The sequence below is a fragment of the Pholcus phalangioides genome, unplaced genomic scaffold (assembly GCF_987345545.1).
Source record: "Pholcus phalangioides strain wild (caught in Gottingen) unplaced genomic scaffold, Ppha-v1.0 ptg000004l_1, whole genome shotgun sequence".
Lineage (NCBI taxonomy): Eukaryota > Metazoa > Arthropoda > Arachnida > Araneae > Pholcidae > Pholcus > Pholcus phalangioides.
The window spans coordinates 3,191,335-3,211,699 of record NW_028301597.1 but is presented as its reverse complement, the minus strand read 5'-3'; the positions used below and the strand labels follow the sequence as shown (position 1 = coordinate 3,211,699).

The following is a 20,365-nucleotide window of genomic DNA, read 5'->3' as shown; positions in this document are numbered from 1 at the left end:
CAAAAAAAATGTTTCTGGTGATGGTAAGCCAAAGATAGGCATAAAATTACCATCAGTTCCCCCGACATTTTTGCAATAACAAGCTCTGGAAGCCCAAAAAAACATGTGAAAAAAGCAAAATTGAAAAAATACAAAAATTTAAAATCACTCGAAAAAGCACGAAAAAATACATCCGTTATAATCCAATATACATCTAATATTCCATTAAATATTGCGTTACTAATGTATTTTTACGGCGGATGTCCGAAATTTGGGCTTTCGCCGGTCCCTATATATCGATCTCTATAATATACACTGAAGAGCCAAAAAAACTGGTACCCCTGCCTAATATCGTGTAGGGCTCCCCGCGAGCACGCAGAAGTGCCGCAACACGACGTGGCATGGACTCGACTAATGTCTGAAGTAGTGCTGGAGGTAATTGACATCATGAATCCTGCAGGGCTGTCCATAAATCCGCAGGAGTAAGAGGGAGTGGAGATCTCTTCTGAACAGCACGTTGCAAGGCATCCCAGATATGTTCAATAATGTTCATGTCTGGGTATTTAGGTGGCCAGCGGTCTAAAGTCAGAAGAATGTTCCTGGAGTCACTTTGTAGCAATTCTGGACGTGTGGGGTGTCGCATTGTCCTGCTGAAATTGTCCAAGTCCGTCGGAATGCACAATGGACATGAATGGGTGCAGGTGATCAGACAGGATGCTTACGTACCTGTCACCTGTCAGAGTCATATCTACACGTATCAGGTGTCCCATATCACGCCAACTTCACACGCCCCCTACCATCACAGAGCCTCCACCAGCTTGAACAGTCCCCTGTTGACATGTAGGGTCCATGGATTCACGAGGTTGTCTCCATACCCGTACACGTCTATCAGCTCGAAGCAATTGGAACCGAGACTCGTCAGACCATGCAACGTGTTTCCAGTCCTCAACAGTCCAATGTCGGTGTTGTCGGGCCCAGGCGAGGCGTAAAGCTTTGTGTCGTGCAGTCATCAAGGGTACACGAGTGGGCCTTCGGCTCCGAAAGTCCATTTCGATGATGTTTCGTTGAATGGTTCGCACGCTGACATTTGTTGATGGCCCAGCATTGAAATCTGCAGCAATTTGCGGAAGGGTTGCACGTCTGTCACGTTTAATGATTCTCGTCAGTCGTCGTTGGTCCCGTTCTTGCATGATCTTCTCCGGCCGCAGCGATGTAGTAGATTTAATTTTTTACCGGATTCCCGATATTCACGATACACTCGTGAAATGGTCGTACGTGAAACTACAAATTTCATCGCTACCTCGGAGATGCTATGTCTCATCCATCGACTATAACACCACGTTCAAACTCACTTAAATCTCGATAACCTGCCATTGTAGCAGCAGTAACCAATCTAACAACTATGCCAGACACTTGTTGTGTTATGTAGGCGTTGCCGAACGCAGGGCCGTACTCTGATTGGTTCCATGTCTCTTTATTTGCATACGCATGCCTGTACCAGTTTTTTTGGCTCTTCAGTTTATTTATCTTACTAAGATATCGATATTCAGATTCCTTTGATCGTTGGGGTTGCCATAGCTCACCATGATAATTATGGTTAGCTATGACTAATTATAAAAAATCATAATTATCACAAAAAATACGCCAACTTCGCGATGACCCCGAAGCATAGGGCTGTATATCAATAAGGGGCCGGCTAAAGCTCAGCGAAAGCCAGAATTTCGGACATTGGTCGGGTCAATTGGGTAAGTGGCCAACTTCGAACATTTTTTTGGCAGTAATATATATCTATATATATATAATTGATTTTATGTCTTGTGTGTGTATATGTTCTCCATGCAAATCGACAATTTTAGATCGATCGTCACCAAATTTTGCATATATACCAAATAAGATCCGACTTGAACGATAGGCTGCATTAAAATTTAGACAGAGCAGGGTAAATGCCCCAAATGGGCAAAAAACTGTCGGGCAACAATGGTTTTTGGTCCTCAACAATCACTTCTGGAACGTTTACTTTGGTTACCGTGGTCCCCTAGCAATGCGTTTCAGACGCTCTATATGCTGTTTTACAATGGTTTGTCACTTCTCTAATCCTGTTAGTATATGTATAATAGTTTATGCCTTTGTGTAATGGTTTGGGACTTTTTCAATCCTCCCACTAATGAGAGCTTTTTGAATAGACGTCAAAATAATAGCATCACTTTGAGGGTCAGGCAAAGGATGATCCCTATAGAAATGAGTGTTAATATTGCCTGATTTTACGGAAATTTACTGTTGTTTTCCGCCACATCAATAATTTTAAAATTTGTATTAAATTCTGAATTTTTGAAACATTGAGTTCGCTTAAAGATATACCAAGCTCAGAAAATTAAATATGAAGTAATTAGCCGGACCTACTTTTGAATTGGATATCCATGCAATAACATTGATTTCAACTTTTTATTTGTATCTTCTCAAGCATGAAAATTAATGCCTCCGTATTGTCTTTTAATATTCAACTGCATAAATTTATATAGTTTATGATGATTTAAAATTAATTACGGGTCCGTGTGTGTAAAGTACATCGAAGAAATTTCACAGCTTTAACTATAGTTTGTTTCAGGTTAACTTTGCAGTGGAGAGAAAGGTAGAGAGTGTATTCCTTCGCCGCAAAATATAGTTCCCATACATCGGAGGTTTCTGATGATCATTTATATAGAATATTTCAAATTTTTTTATGATTTTGAAAAAGATACTGAAAAAATACCGTTTTGAACCAATGTATATTCGTTTAAAATTTTTAAATTAGAAAAATATTGGTTACCATTATCAAAAATCCATGGCGAGCTCAAGAACATTTTGGCGCGATTTCCAAGAAATTTTCCCCGCCAATATTACTATCGTGCTTTTTTTTTTTGATTGCTCAGAGAGAGAGAGAGAGAGAGAGTTATATATATATATATTATATCGTCATTTTGTTGAATTTTTTCCGATACAATTTTTCATTCAGTTTTGCATGTAGTTATAGGCCTACACACCCAGACGAATATTCAATTAGTTTCTTTTTCTCCCGAAAATAACCTCCAACGAATTCAAATATTCACTCATAGATTACAGCAAGTGTCCCTCTTTCACGACAGCGCCGATACCGTTGTGAGAGGCTCTCTTTATGGGGGTAGGTTACGGTTCCAGACCCCCCCCCCTCCCTTTTTTTTATATCTATTTCTTGCCGTGTTCGTAGGATAGGGGTGGTTTCTGAATTCCAATAGCCGATAGCGGAGGGTGTTGACATAAGTAATGTCTATTTTTCACCCACACCAACATCCTCCCCCACAGCAGAGGCTGTTCTTCCAGATGACCCTTCAGTGTCTCTCCAGATAAATATAAATAAACAAGAGAGAGAGACCCACAATGGTTTAGGCTTGCAGTGTATTTTTTCCTTCTGTTACAGTTGTATCTTTCTTTTCACCAGAGATAGACACGCTAAAACGTTCTCCGTTCTTTTTGGCAATAATGCATAAAGCACGTTATTGAAAAAGAAGAGGAATTTTGGATTGCAGGTGGCCTGATGGAACACATGTTGGAGCAACAACAATTAATAAGTAATAGAGAATCAGATAGTTCTACAACGTCAAGTGAGGATTCCATAGAATGGGAATCCGTGAAAAATGACTAAAACTGTAGTGATAATAAGTGGCATCGACGTATACCGTGCGTTCGGGTGGGTGAGCGACGGAAATTTCGGCAAGAAAAGTGAGTAAAAGAATTCTAAATTTCGCCTTATCATTTTTATTATTATTATTTGGGGCTATTCCCAAATTCAAACGTGAAAACCGGGTTAATAGGAGTTACTAAGATACTTTTCAATAAAAAAAAATGATTTCAAAAACCGCAACTTTGATTTCTGAAAGTATCGACAATGATTTTTTTTTCTTCATTAGCTAATTTTTTGTTACTAACTGACTGCAATTTTTTCTACAAGCATTACGTTACACGTAAAAAATATTTTTTTCTGCGAGATTGGCGAGAATCAGCCATACCTTACCGAGGCCGCGCATCGATACATAGGTTAAGAGGCTTTCGTTGTCATAGCAACGAGTGATGCGGTTCCCTCGTAGCTTCCTCTTCACTGCAAAGTTAACCTGAAACGGACTAAGCATTATAAGCATTTTTGGAAGCAGAAACAGGCAGATGGATAACTTGAAGTTCAATGGGGCGGGGGGGGGGGAATCGAACACGCTCGTATATATTGTAAATATGTATGATGATCCGTCAATTAATTAATTGATTAACTGAACATAGCTATGGTTCAGGATGCTGATTCCGAATGGTAATGTTGGTTTTGTTTGCACATGTGCAATCGCTTTTATAAATGAGAAGAATAGCCAATGAGGAGAGAAGAACGATTATTTATACCCCTACATGATAAGTGCACTACACATATTTTGCAATAAAAATTAAATTAAATTAAAATAAGTATGAAGAAGAAATGACCGTTCACTTGAACATAATCAGTAATGTTTACGTGACGTTCAATTATCCTTGTGTTTTGCATTTTATTCTTCTTCTATAACGCTGCTACACCAACACACTGCGTTTCCTTCCTTCATGATGTAGATTTCCTGAAATGTTCACATAAACAGCAATTATGCTTAACTTTTGGACATGAGTGTATATCTAAGGTGTATGTACGGTTAAGTAATAGTAGCAGTCTGCATACAGAAAAACCCCTCTCAACGGACACCTCTCGGATGCGGTCACTCCTCTTTTAGGGACAAATAATAATTTCCCCCTTATATAACAAAAGTATGTATTTGGAACTCATGATTCACGGTCACCCCCCCCCCCGTCTCTTACGGTTTCACTTGATGGTGCACAAGAGAATAAATAGAATTACAGTATTTTAAATCCTGTTGTATCATGAAGACACACACACACTACTCCCAAATGATCCCCAAGTAATGCTGTTGTGAAATTTTATATCTGTTAATTAACTGTGTTTTGCAGCAATCGGCGTGGTGTGCTTTGGTACGAGAATGGGGCTCTATGACCACGGAGACGAGGCAGCTCGCCAGAAAAGTCAACAGCTCACTCAAGCAGCTCACGATAATCTCCAGTCCATGGCCGACACGCTCTTGGGATTCCCCTGGTGGAAGGTATTTCGGACCCCTACGTATCGGAAACTGGAAAATGCTCAAAAGTTTTTATTACGGTAATAATCTTATGTTATCACACGACTTTTCGATTGTCAACAGTTGAAGGTCGACCAAAGTTGGTTTTCTGTGGTTCCCAACCTCGAGGCGCAAATGCGAGAAGATCTCCCCGTTAAAAAGTCTCACCATAGGGAGCAACAGGTCTATTGCGGTACAAATGTTCAACCTTTACACTTCACTCATCGTTTGAAAAATAGATGGCAACACTAAAGTATTCATGTACAACGCTATACACTCACTCAAACTGTGAGGTACACGTGTACTCTCCCTGCACAATTTATTCGGTAGTAAATTGCCATATGGCGATAGACCGGGGTTGTGCTCGGTTTGAAAGAAAGAAAAAATATTAGTTAATATCAGTTTGTGGGGTCCGTCCATTGGACCTCTTGGTTGTTACCAAAATTTGAAGCCAGTTAATTAACTATGTAAATTTTGAATGTCATGTATGCTTTTGCCCCTCCCTACATATATAAAAAAGTTTACAACACTCGTTTTAAATTAGTAAATTAATTTAAAACAAGTGTTATAAACTTTTTTTTTAATACTACTTCCACTACTTCTTAACCCCCACACGTACCTCGTAAACAGTGGAATTCTGGGGAATTTCTAACGGCGTTACATGCCGAAACGTGTATTCTGAGTAGGGTTACCAGATTTGAAAAATTGGGGCCGAATGGCGTGGTGGTAAGAGATGAAGGATGCTGTAACGCTCCCTGTTTCAAACCCGAAGGAAGATATAGGTAAGGTATTTTCCCTAACGAGCTTGAGGCGACCGCCGATAGACAGCACCTTCATTTCCACCTAATCTCATTAATGACAGTAAATAGCGATATGGCCAGAGTTGGTGTAATAGATGTAGAAATTCCAAAATAGGGATGCACGCTTTTGCTTCCTTACTCATTTACCTCTGGTCACAAGAGATGACACCACTATACTAGAAAAACCATTATGGCGTTACCATATTCAAAACCGAACTACTGTTACTATTTTTCTAGGCCACAGACGTAGGGTTACTACTACTCTTTACTCGCACTAGCAAATCGACTGCCGATGGGGGCGAAGGGTGAAATCTTAAATTGCGATCAAATGAATTTTTGTTAATTTCTTTTTTCGGCAGATAAGCCGTAATTTTAGGCTCGAGAGGACACAATTTATTAGGCTTGTCATTAGACGATGGCATAGAGAGGTAGACTTGTTAAAAATTATTCATGCTACTGCTTATTATTCTTGCTATTGATGATAAAAAAATTGCGTTATACAAGAAGAGAAATAAGAGAAATACGACGGTTATAACACACACACACGCGCGCGAGCGGGCTTCTGAGCTACACTACACTTGGCGAGTGTGGATGGATAAGCTAGTAGAGGGAGAATGCAAATAGTTTATAAGTTTGAGTGTGACTTATCCATTCACAAATACATCTATAAATTGATTTGATCACCATTTATCATTTGACCCTTCGCGCCCATCAGCCGTCGGTTTGCTAGTGCGAGAAAAGAGGATTTCAGCAAGAGCCTTTAATTGCGGCTTACATGCCGAAAAAAAATTTGCAAAAATTTGTTTGATCGCAATTTCTTATTTCACCTTTCACCCTCCATGGTTTGCTAGGACGAGGTCAGTTGTTTTTTGGAAGCGCCTGAAATTGCGGCTTATCTCTTGAAAATTAAACTTGTAATTCATAAAATTTTATTTAATTGTAATTTAATATTCATTCTACACGAGCCACCACATCGTGTTCATAAATTTTCGAAGTCTGTTAATCAATCTAACTATTATTATGAAATTCGTATTTAAATGTGGAGATTAAAACTCGAACTATTTCCCCTCGTAATTCCTTTTCTATTAGCCTGAAACCTGACTGGAACTGAACTGATATGTGTGAATAGTTTTGACTGTAACGGTTCGGATGCATCGGCGTCTGGACAAAGACGGTACGTCGACTGCACTGATATGTGTGAATATAAGGGTATTAACCCTTTAATATAACCCTCGCGTATTAACCCTTTAATATAACCCTCGCGTATTAACCCTTTAATATGTTAAAAGGGTTAATACGCGAGGTTTATATTTAATAAAGAGTAAGTGCAGCCCTGGGATTCCTGAAAGAGTGAATATATGTGGGGAAAAACCAAATAAATGAAGTGGATCACACACACTGAGAGAGAGAGAGAGAGAGATGAACAGATTTTAGTTTTATAGAGCAATATTTTTTTTTTTCTTCTTTTGATAAAGGAAAACATTCCTTAGATCTGAAATGAGGGCAAAAGGAATAAATTTCAAAAATGTACGAGGACGCTTAAAATGACATCCGAAATGAGGGCCTCTGGTAACCCTAGTTTTGAATGGATGTCGCACGCCCACTCAGGGCCACATCCACCGTATTTGTGTTGGCAGAGTTATGCAGGTTTTATTTTCAGTGTGATTTTGCCATCTGTCTTCATGGCGGATGCTTAATTTTTTTATTGCATTTAACACGTGACATTACGTAACATGAAAGTATCACGTTAAACTGTGGCAAAAAAATAATGTATGCACGAATTAGTATATGTATTTTATATCAATTTTAGTTTTTCACGACTGACTGCGTAATTGGGTTTTTAGTGCATTATGTTTACGAAATTTCGTCTTTCCTCCGCATCATCTTTTGTCAACAGATGGCAGCAGAAGTGCTGCTCATCGTAAGTAACGATTTGAACTCAAGAACCTTGAACGGTGTTGTTATCAACCGATACATATTGGAAAAAGAATAATTTTCAAAGGGGGGAGGGAGAGAAGGACGTAGAAAATTCGAAAATTATCTTGTAATTCAAATGTACAAAATCGGGGTTCCCCCCCCCCCCGAACATGGCATAACCTTTTTTTATTTGCTTTCGTTCCGAACTTAATTGAAATTACTTGAAATTTTATGATTTAAATCAAAAATTTACCGTGGTTTTTTTGCATTGACTTCAGGTATGCGACGAACTGTCTGGAGACAGCATTGTATCGGATAGAGCATGGCGAAGATAAGGAACCCACTCTGCAGCTTCTGAAGATTCTGTCACAGGAAAAGAATTTGAAAGATATTGAAGTTCGTTTGCTCATGACGGAAATTTTCGCTGGAGGAATTGATGCGGTGAGCTCAGAAAACGTCAATGCAAAATAATACGACACAGCTTTTGTTTTCAATGTTTTTCTTTTCTTCGCGTACCCACATGTGTCACATCTAATATATAATCAGTATCACACAAAAATCGGAATCTTATAATTAATGAAAGTATGTTAGTGGGAAAAAAAATTAAAGGCCATATAAAATCCTTCCGTTATTTTGCCTAAAGATCTGAACAGAAAAATTTTATCCCCTCATTCAGTTAGAATGTTTTTTTACATGAGTTACTTAGCTTGTGTGTGATAATGAAAAGAGCATCAGTGCTCCGAAAGTGCTGAAGTATCCTCAGTATTTTCAAGCTCTCTGTAGGACACCCTCAGAATCACAGGAGTAAATTTTTATTGGCCCATATCCCTTCTTCCCCCCCCCCCCCCCAACATATCCCAAGATCTCCATTAGTACATATAAGCCCTGTGCACATGTGCAATAAAACATCCCGGGAAGTTTCCGGTAACGGGAATTTCCGCTACAAACCATTCACATTTGACGTTTAGTTTATGCCGGTAATCCCCCCTCTTCTTTCCGGAACTCGTCACTAGTTACGTGGGTCGAACGGAAGTGGTTGATTAAAGATGGCTGACGAAGGAGCTTATAGTAGTTTTTGCTGCGCAAAGGATTATGGGAGAGAAAGTCGGTGTCGACCACCAACACACCCCAAGAAAGATGGGCTTTTTTGATGAGCTTCTCTCCTACCTTTTTTTCCCTACGAAGGGAAAAAAGTTGTCATGCCGGTAATTATCACCAAAGCGACCCCCAATCTTACACATGTGAACGGGGCTAAAGAAACTTTCATTTTCCTTCCCAATATACTATTCCGGATAATGTCTCTCACAAGGAGGGCCGTAACTAGGATTTTGTCGCCCGGGACAAACATGATTCAGCTGCCCGGGGCAAACATTATTTTGCCGCCCCACAGCATTAAAATTCGATAATTTTGTAATGGTGTTCTTTGTTCCCACCTAAAACTGTCGCCCCCAAAATTTTTCCGCCCGGGCAATTGCCCCCCCCCCCCTCTAGTTACGGCCCTGCTCACAAGAACTTGCGATGGCAAACCACGAAACAAGTAAGGTGCTTTGCATCAGTCCGGGGCTGTGAGCGGTTCTATCTATCTATCTATCCAATAACTTTACGCCTATGCTCAGAATTGATTCAAAAACAGAAATCTCTCAGAGGCGGGTGTCCTTAGATAGAGGCAAAGGAGGTTCCTTACCTCCCAAGGCAATCAAAAATTTTAAATATTTTTGTGAAAAAATTAAAATACTGATGAAATACAGTCATATTCTGTCTTAATCGATTTCTGTTAATTTTAAATTTTTTTTGAAGGTTAGTAACTCAAAATTTCTCTGGAAGAGATTCCTTGTGCTCACCCCCCCCCTCCTCCGCCCCATCCTTCAGACTCTGTCTGCTCAAAACGTGGATCTTACGCACGTCTCTGAAATCTCTTACATAGATTTTAGAGGACTCGTGAAAAACTCGTTAGGCCCGTGGAACTCGAGCCGAGCGTCCACGGTCCTAAAACATTGCCGTCGAATCACAGAAGAAAATAACCCCTAATGAACTTGAATATGTGTGTGTGTGTGGGGGGGGGATTCCCAATGCATGTTATAATGACAGGTATATTTTTGCATTTATTTCAGACCGGGAACGCTATTGGATTTCTCCTGTACAATATGGCCAAGAATCCCGACGTCCAAGAGCGTCTATACGAAGAAATAAGAAATAAGGTGCCTTCAGTTGAGGAGCTGACACCGGAGACCTACCAGAATCTTCATTATATGCATGCTTGCATCCGAGAATCTCACAGGCATAGAAACATTTTACATAAACTTTAGTCATCTAGCAATCTTGTACTACTTGAATATATTGAGCGAAATAGGACTCACACAACCAGAAGCGTATTTACAGAGGGGCTTAGTAAGCTATAGCCCAAGGGCGGCAAGTTCAGAGGGATAGCAAATTTGAAGAATGAATGTTCAAGAAAATTAGTGGAATGGAAGAAGGGCAGCAAAATTTTTACAAGTCACAGGTGGTAAAACCATAAATCCACCCCCACCTAGAAAGTAAGTGACCAAAAGAGTGACCAAGGTGACGTGCAAGCAGGTGAGTGACGAGGAGAGTGACTAAGAGTGTGTGCAAGCATATGTGACCGAAACTGTGTGCAAGCATATGATTCACCTAAAGATTGACCAAGAGAGCCAGAGACCAGGTTGATGAGTGATCTAAATCGATGGTTACCGTCTGTGACTTGTAAAAATTTTGCTGCCCTTCTTCCATTTAGAAAAGGCATCTTCATCCTGTTACTCGCGAGCACCACGGTGTTCCCTGTAGCACCCATAGTGCTCTATGCCCATGTCTGATTTCGTGCTCGCGAGCACTTATCAACGTCCCAATTGAACATCTTGTACAAATGCATTCTATAAGGATTAATTGCATTCTAATAGGATCAAAATCATCCTGATTTCATTCATTCGTATATCAAACTTGCGTTTCGTCTTACACATATTTGGGAATTTCATTTTCATCTTCCGAAAAATTTCGGACAGCTAAAATCAAATTCATCTCCAAAGCAAAAAACGCAATAAGCTCAATCTGGCCGATCCTTATCCACAGTCTAGGATTTCATCAATCAATATTGCATTTAGCAATCCGGGGGTCCCCGCATCGCGGGGACCCGGGTTCGAGCCCCACCGTCGCCACAGTGGTGGTCGGCTGAAGTTGGTTTTCTGTGGTTCCCAACTTCGAGGCGCAAATGCGAGCCGATCTCCCCGTTAAAAAGTCTCGCCACAGAGAGCGACAGACCTGCAAACAGTACGAATATTCAGTCACGACACATCACTCACTTCACTTCTGAGATATAGATGGCAGCACAGAAAAATCATACACAACACTATAGTCCGTTTCAGGTTAACTTTGCAGTGAAGAAGAAGCTACGAGGGAACCGCATCACTCGTTGCTATGACAACGAAAGCCTCTTAACCTATGTATCGATGCGCGGCCTCGGTAAGGTATGGCTGATTCTCGCCAATCTCGCAGAAAAAAATATTTTTTACGTGTAACGTAATGCTTGTAGAAAAAATTGCAGTCAGTTAGTAACAAAAAATTAGCTAATGAAGAAAAAAAAATCATTGTCGATACTTTCAGAAATCAAAGTTGCGGTTTTTGAAATCATTTTTTTTTATTGAAAAGTATCTTAGTAACTCCTATTAACCCGGTTTTCACGTTTGAATTTGGGAATAGCCCCAAATAATAATAATAAAAATGATAAGGCGAAATTTAGAATTCTTTTACTCACTTTTCTTGCCGAAATTTCCGTCGCTCACCCACCCGAACGCACGGTATACGTCGATGCCACTTATTATCACTACAGTTTTAGTCATTTTTCACGGATTCCCATTCTATGGAATCCTCACTTGACGTTGTAGAACTATCTGATTCTCTATTACTTATTAATTGTTGTTGCTCCAACATGTGTTCCATCAGGCCACCTGCAATCCAAAATTCCTCTTCTTTTTCAATAACGTGCTTTATGCATTATTGCCAAAAAGAACGGAGAACGTTTTAGCGTGTCTATCTCTGGTGAAAAGAAAGATACAACTGTAACAGAAGGAAAAAATACACTGCAAGCCTAAACCATTGTGGGTCTCTCTCTCTTGTTTATTTATATTTATCTGGAGAGACACTGAAGGGTCATCTGGAAGAACAGCCTCTGCTGTGGGGGAGGATGTTGGTGTGGGTGAAAAATAGACATTACTTATGTCAACACCCTCCGCTATCGGCTATTGGAATTCAGAAACCACCCCTATCCTACGAACACGGCAAGAAATAGATATAAAAAAAAGGGAGGGGGGGGGGGTCTGGAACCGTAACCTACCCCCATAAAGAGAGCCTCTCACAACGGTATCGGCGCTGTCGTGAAAGAGGGACACTTGCTGTAATCTATGAGTGAATATTTGAATTCGTTGGAGGTTATTTTCGGGAGAAAAAGAAACTAATTGAATATTCGTCTGGGTGTGTAGGCCTATAACTACATGCAAAACTGAATGAAAAATTGTATCGGAAAAAATTCAACAAAATGACGATATAATATATATATATATAACTCTCTCTCTCTCTCTCTCTGAGCAATCAAAAAAAAAAAGCACGATAGTAATATTGGCGGGGAAAATTTCTTGGAAATCGCGCCAAAATGTTCTTGAGCTCGCCATGGATTTTTGATAATGGTAACCAATATTTTTCTAATTTAAAAATTTTAAACGAATATACATTGGTTCAAAACGGTATTTTTTCAGTATCTTTTTCAAAATCATAAAAAAATTTGAAATATTCTATATAAATGATCATCAGAAACCTCCGATGTATGGGAACTATATTTTGCGGCGAAGGAATACACTCTCTACCTTTCTCTCCACTGCAAAGTTAACCTGAAACAAACTATAGATACGCACTCAGACTGTTAGGTACACACAATTACACTTCCGGCACAACTCACTAGGTAGAAAATCGCCTATGGCGATAGACCTGAGTTGTGCTCGGTTAAAAAAAAAAAAAAAAATATTGCATTTAGTCTCTTCTCCGGTTGTATCAACTATGTCACATGGTGCACCGACTTGGAGCCCAGAATATTTGGATGATTTCGATGTTGTACTAAATTTTTTTCCGAGAAAACTATTGCACTTTCCGCGAGACATACCAAGCTAAATAATCAGATGTGAACTTGGTCAACCAATAATGTCCATATTACTCAAAAAGTTTATTCTCTCCTTTTTTGTTAGAATTCTAAAAATGCCAAACTTCAGACTCACGAGACTATGTCTTGGCCAATTGTTGGCAAACACTCACTCCCTGATAGACTTGACTGGCTTTTCTTCGTGTGGAGAATATTCTACGATTGTGGATTGAGTTTTCTGAAAGAATCTATGGACCCAAACTTGGTAAAAACACACATCCCGAAAATTCTTCAGATTCTATGCGATCAAAGTTTACAGGTAGACTTATCAAATGCATATAATGCTACATCATTTCTCCAGTATAGTCTCGTGAAAAATCTAGCCTTGGAATAGAACAATTTCTTCTGAATAATAACGATTTAAAATACAAGAGAGTTTTTGTCCAAATTCGACCCGGAAAAGAACGTATTTACGTGAATGGAAAGGTGCTTCTCATAAACCCAGTCGAAAACTGTACATTTTGTAATAAAAATTCTCTCGAGACCTGGTCGCATGTTCTTTTTCACTATAATGCTTACACATACTATCGATCGAAACACCTAGACGAAAACTTGACACATCAATCAATTCCTGAATTTCTGACAAACTAACATTTCTGCAATATATTGGTTCTTGAATGACATTATAAAATTTAGAGATTTCTTTGAATATTGACAGTTCACGAACAAATTTTTGTTTTCTACCACCTTGTTTTTTCAGGTCTTTTTATTTGTATCATCGTTGTTTATATTGTTTGATTATCATAATTAATTGCTGTATGTTGAAATCAGGAAATTGAGATACTTATGTATATGCAAAAGAGTGTGTAGCATAGGAGTGACCTGGAGAGCAAGAAATCAAGTCAATGAGTGACCAAAAGAGTGACCTAGAGAGTTTGGGAGCATCTGAGTAACCTAAGCATTGTGCAATCACGTAGATAATGTGACTTGGAGTGCGACCAGATCAGTAAGAAACAAAAAGAGTGACCCAGAGTACGAACTCCTATCCAGATCATGTCCCGTTGCTCTGTCTCAATGAAGATGTTTTAGCAGGTGGTCGAAGAAGACCTGGGCCATGCTGGAAGTTGCGCATGCATGTATGTATGTATTGTAAACCTAACGGGAAGTCGTCTTCTGTGTAATGCTTGCTATGCGTAGTGCTGCTCTAGAGTGCGACCAGATCAGTGTGCAAAGGAATGACCGAGACAGTGTGTGAGCATAGGAGGGATCAAAAGAGTGACCTAGACCAGGGGTTCTCAAACTTTTTCCCCTCGCGACGTCCCTTGCTCTAATCAACGCTTATCTGCGATTCTCCAGAGGCGCCTCTGACAAAGGGTAGTGGCTCACCAGGGATCCGCGGAGCACAGTTTGAGAAGCATGGGAGGGAGCACAAAGTATTCAAGCATGGGAATGACCGAAAGAATGACTTGGAGACAGGTGTATTTCCAAGAACGGGAGGGGGGTTAACCGAGCTCTTGCAAGGGCGGAAAATTTGAAGAACGAGTGGTCAAGAAAATTATAGAATGGGTGATTGGTGGCAAAAGTAAGTAGCCCACAGGTAGCAAAACCATAAATACGCCTCTGTTTACAACCACCTGATAGGGTCGATCACTAAAAAATTCCAATAAATTCAACGAATAATAATCATAATAATAATAATTACGTAAATAAAAAGAAAAAAATATTTGAACAAAACCGAATATTTTTTGCATTAACAATTCATCTAAACGCATTTGAATAGATTTTTAAATGATGATAATTATGGAAAAAGCAATATCTTAGTCACAATACTTTTATTGAAATTAAAACAAAATTTGAATATGTTCTTTTTTTTTTAATGACAGTATCTCAGCTGTCTATAGCTACCTTGAACGTTTTTGGAAAAACCTAATTTTAGAGGCTTGTTTGTTGCCTGCGTTAATTTTTATTTGTAAAAGTAGAAAACACAATCTCCTAGAAATTAACTAAGAACACTTAGATTTACAATTACATGTCAACTATTTTAATTGAATTTCAACTGCGTTGCTCAAAACAATTAGGGGAAACGTAGTTTTTATTTAATTGTGGTTTTTTGACATTTTAATCGGTAAAATATTGACAAAGAGTATTCAGAAAGAGTGGCGTCATAAGAGTTAATCGTCAATAAAATTTTAATAAATTAAAATAAATGAATTTAAAAAATTTAATTAAATAATAAATATTTAATTAAATTTTCAGTGTATTGAAAATTGGTTCTGACATGATTTTCTAACAAATATTTATATTTTATACGTATATACGTTACTGTAGGTAACCAGTAATAACAATCACGTGCGGCAAGAGGCGGCTTTACGGTTTTGCTGCCCGTGGGATACACGAATTTTGACGCCCTTTACAGTCTAATTTTCTCGACCGCTCATTACTTACTAACCGAAACGGCGACCCAGCCCATATTCCGAAGAATATGGACTGAACCGCCGTCATTACTCGAATTCGCCGCCCTTGGCAATAGTCCGCTTGGTCCCCGCCCTTGTAAATACACTTGTGTCTAACTCACACTTTTGGTAACTCACATGCTTGCATACTCTTTTGGTCACTCATATGCTTGCGTACTTTTTTTGGTGCTCTTTCTCACACACTCCCTAGGTCCTTCTTTTGGTCATTCACATGCCTTCCTCCCTGTTTTGGTAATTCACTCACATGCTTGTACACTTTCTAGGCCACTGTTTTGGTCGCTCACTGATCTGATTCCTTGCATCTAGGTCACTCTTTTGATCACACCCATGCTCACACACTCTCCAGGTCACTATTTTTATCATTCACATACATCTACATTGTTGTGGTCAATCGCATGCCTGCACACGCTCTAGGTCACTCTTTTGTTGACTAACGTGCTTGCAAACTCTCTAGGTCACTCGATGATCTGATCCTTCATTCTCTAGGGCAGTGATGAATAAAAATTTTAAAAACGGGCTAAAAATCAATTTTTTTTTCGTATTCGGACATTGATTTTTAATTGGAATTTTTATGCTTAGAATTGTAGCGCCACAGATTCTCCTGCAGACCTGATAGAACCTCTAAGCGATCCGCATTTGGCCCGCGGGCCGTAGTTTGCTCATCCCCACTCTAGGCAGAGCTGGAGTTTTGCCACCCTTCTTCCATTCTACTAATTTTCTTCGCCACTGATTCCTCAAATGTTTGTACTTCAATCGTAGTGGTAAACTATTTAAGGCTTTCCGTCGCAAGCAACCATGTCGAATTCAGTGTTCAAGTATAAACTCCCTCCCCCTCTCTCTGCTCTGCTAGGGAAATAATTCACTGAGAATTTTTCGAATGATCGAGTCAGTGACACTCTTTCGGCCGTTTTTGAATAGTTCAGCGGTTCTCAACCTGTGCTCCGCGGAGGCCTTTGGGTTCCATGTGCACTTCCCAGAGGCTCCGTGGCCACTCGAGGATAATAAAATAAATCAATAAATTTGATAAACGAACAAAAAAAGAGGTCTAAAGGGTACCGCCACATAAATAACATACTAAAAAGGGCTCCTCGAGTTAAACAGGGCTTCGCCATAGAAATTATACACTGAAAAGGTTCCGCGAGTCAGAAAAAGTTGAGAACCGCAGGAATAGTCCAATGACGACTCATTAACTTTAGTTGGACTCATTTTTCTCTCTCACCACGCACTGACTCAATCATTTGAAAAGTAGTTTCCAAGTATTTTCCTGAAAACAAAAATGAAAGACTACATGACAAATTTTGAATGTGTAAACTCTGAGTTATTGGTATCATACTAGCATTAAATTGTATGTACTCATAGATACTGAAAGGGAAATTCATTGTTTTTAGTTCTTTTCATGCTTAATAAAAAGTTTAATGTTGATGAATGTACTTTCTTGTTCCTCCGTAGGTTAACTCCAACGGGTGGCGGTTTTGCAAGAATTCTTCATCGATCAGCAAGTTTCGGTGGATACGAAGTTCCCAAAGACGTAAGACTTTATTAAATACAATCTGAAGCGTTGAACCAATTTTTTTTTTCTAATGAAATAACCTTTAGAAGTTATATTTTTATTTTATTTTCAACCCTTTAAATGATTTTATAAATGCTATTGATCCGCATTATAATTAGCACAATGGAAATAGCCGAACCCTCTGTAAAATTGGCATATTCTTTGCAAAAAAAAAAACAAACAACAGAAATACTCTATCTTTATCTACCATTTATACTGTACGCATATTCATGTAATACCCCCAAAGTGGAAGGAATACAGTGATACCTCGGCTAACGAAGATAGTTCGTTCCGCAATCACGTTCATTAGCCGGAACGTGATTTCCCATATGTTTCTATGGAAACCATTTAATTCGTGCCAAGTACTGCCCAAAGTGTGAAGATAAGTTTTTTAAACGACAAGGAGAGAGAGAAAGAGAGAGAGAGAACGCTAAAAAAAAACGAAAACTAGCCAAAGGTTGAAGCGAACAGCTTCAAAATTGGATAAATGAGAATTTACAGGAAGATGAAGTGCTGAATAGATCGTTCATTATACACTATATATACGGGGTGATTATAAAAAAACTATCCCGACATATGGGCCCCTAACTATCATACCATTCACAGAAACTGAATGAAATTTTGGCATAAGGTATTTCGGATGTATGCACTCAAGAATGATATGGAAAACAACAGTGTCACTCTAACAGTTACGGTTACAGTGAGAAAATTTCGAAAATATCAAATGGCAACACCAAGTTTTTTGTATTGGAATGCGATCTCCATACTGAAAAACACTAAATAGCGTTGGAATGGCACCTGTAGCACGAAAATCCCCGGAGCTAGGCAAGGAAAAAGTAAAAAGGACTTTGCCGTGCACCAGAGCATTAATGTTCGTTTCATTCGTCACACCGTTTGTTCGGCTGAGATCCCAGCCTGATTAGTCCTCGCTCCACAAGGTCATGTGGAAAATTTGTGAAACACAATAAAATGCTTTATTTTATGCTGCTTCTCTGTCCTTATTGGTTGTCCTCACTTTTAGCCTATCTACCGCCGTTGATTTTCATGCTACAGTTGCCGTTCGAACGCTATTTAGGGTTTTTCACAATGGAGATCACATTCCAATACAAAAAAACTTGGTGTTGCCATTTGATATTTTCGAAATTTTCTCACTGTAACCGTAACTGTTAGAGTGACACTGTTGTTTTCCATATCATTCTTGAGCGCATACATCAAAATACCTTATGCCAAAATTTCATTCAGTTTCTGTGAATGGTATGATAGTTAGGGGCCCATATGTCGGGATAGTTTTTTTATAATCACCCTGTATATATAACCAACATAACCAATTTTGTTGACATAACCCAGTCGTCTTCTTGGATGTCCCCATTCATTTGTGATTTTGTCAAATCATTACAGTGTCTGATACATGCAGGTAACAAATAAAGCTCCTTTATTGTCCAGACTGTTCAGTTTGATGCTACTTCAGTTTTGCACTGAAACAAAGCGCACTCTGAGAACACATACTCCTTTTTTCTGCATTTTCTGTTAGCTAAATCTTTCACTTTACATGGAACGATTCAACTTGCAGAATGAGAAGTGGAGGCATATCTGAAAAAAAAAAAAAATCATACACGAGCTGTTAATCAGACTCACGTGACAGTTATTCTGTTGTGGTTAGCGCAAAAATTCAGCTTACGACGCAGCTGTTTTATGTTAGCGCGTGCATCCATATAAACGAAAATGTTCGTTAGCCGAGGCAGAAAAATCCCGAAAAAAATCTTTGTTAGCCGAAAAATTCGTGAGCCGAGGTATCACTGCATTTCGAACTTCGCCTTTCTCCTCCTACTATTCCTAAACTACCCCAAAGTGAAAGGATAATAGAAACACACACACACGTTTCGAACTCCGCCTTTCTCCTTCTGTTATCAAAACGTGAACAATAGCTGACAGTTGATCAGACGGGTTCGGAGGATGGAAAATATGTTCTTTCTATTATACAATGTGAGAGAAAAAGAAAACACAGGGTGAAGGTGAAAAGAGGACTCTATAAAAAAAATAATATTCTTATCTACCTTATCTCTGATATAATTTTTAATTACATAGATATATTTTCTTTACTCCTTTCTTTTCCTAGCGTGCTGTTAGGTTAGTGCAAGGTTACCAGATACAATAATTTCAAAGATACAATTATTCTGTCATTTCATTTCTTTCATAGTCAGAAAAAATGATGGCAGATGGCGGCACTACACGTAACAAGCATTACATGCTCACATCATGCTCATCACATGTACACGCATATTCCAACATGTACGAATTCGTTAGAAGTTCAGCAGAGGAATGTGGACGAGGTGCATGTGTGGTTTAGTAGTAGTAGTACTTTTTATTACACATGTGTTTCATCATAGGTGTTCTGCTTAGGCGTAAATCCAGTGATTAGTTGGGACGAGCGTTTTTTCAAGGATCCATTCACATTCAAGCCGGAAAGGTGGATCGATGAAAAGCGTCCTGCTCATCCTTGTTCGATGCTGCCATTCGGTCTTGGAGTTCGAAAATGCATAGGTCAAAGATTTGCCGAACAAGAGATGCGAATCATACTCCTCAAGGTAACTTTAGAAAGGGAAAAAAAATCACAATGATATTTTGCCGTAGATAATATTCACAATGTAATCAACGAATCTCTTCCTCTTTTGAATTATATTTTTGATTGTTTTATAGGTTCTACAGAATTTCAAGTTGAAATACAATGGGCCCGATATTTCTTCGAAAATGCGGTTGGTTTTGACCCCAGACAAGCCTCTCAACTTACAGTTTATAGATAGATATTGAGAGTTTTGAAAAACTCGAAATTTTGAAAGAGAAAGAAGAGCATTTGAACGAATAACTTCGAACTGTTTTATACATTTTGCTTATTATACGACACTTTTCGCTGTTGATCGGAAATTAAAATACTTTCGACGAATAAACATAATATTTTTTACCCCCTTGAATTCAATTATTCATGGACACAAGTTCCTTTTTCACTGTTCTAGATGATTATGTTATAGATTATAGTGTAAGGCAGCGGTTCTCAAAGTGTGGGTCCAGAACAATGTGACGGGAGGGACGAACTGTGTTTGATCGTCGTCCCGTATTTTACGGGACAGACGATTTCCCCATATAATACGGCTCTTGGAAGGGCGGTAGTTCCCATAGCCCCCTCTTGATCCACGCCTGAGCGAAGAAAGACATCTTCAGCCGCGAATGAAGCCTAGGCATGGAGTGGAATGTAATGCCAATATATCGCATCTTTGGAATGGAGTGGAGGCAGGCTCTTCAGTTGTGAACTCAATGGAGGCACGTATCTTCAGCTGCGAAGGAAGCCTAGGCAAACA

At 39.1% G+C, this 20,365-nt stretch overlaps 1 protein-coding gene across 1 annotated transcript in view; it reads left to right on the top strand.

The window, feature by feature from the left end:
• The window catches only part of LOC149086439 (cytochrome P450 302a1, mitochondrial-like), a 38,301-nt gene extending 18,320 nt beyond the window's left edge, over positions 1-19,981 (top strand). The window contains exons 5-10 of the mRNA XM_089255551.1: positions 4,969-5,173; positions 8,128-8,290; positions 9,961-10,127; positions 16,913-16,991; positions 19,400-19,597; positions 19,710-19,981. Coding sequence (XP_089111677.1) covers positions 4,969-5,173; positions 8,128-8,290; positions 9,961-10,127; positions 16,913-16,991; positions 19,400-19,597; positions 19,710-19,820 — 923 coding nt within the window. The 3' untranslated portion in view covers positions 19,821-19,981. The remainder of the gene's footprint in view (positions 1-4,968; positions 5,174-8,127; positions 8,291-9,960; positions 10,128-16,912; positions 16,992-19,399; positions 19,598-19,709) is intronic.
• Positions 19,982-20,365: the final 384 nt, after the last annotated feature.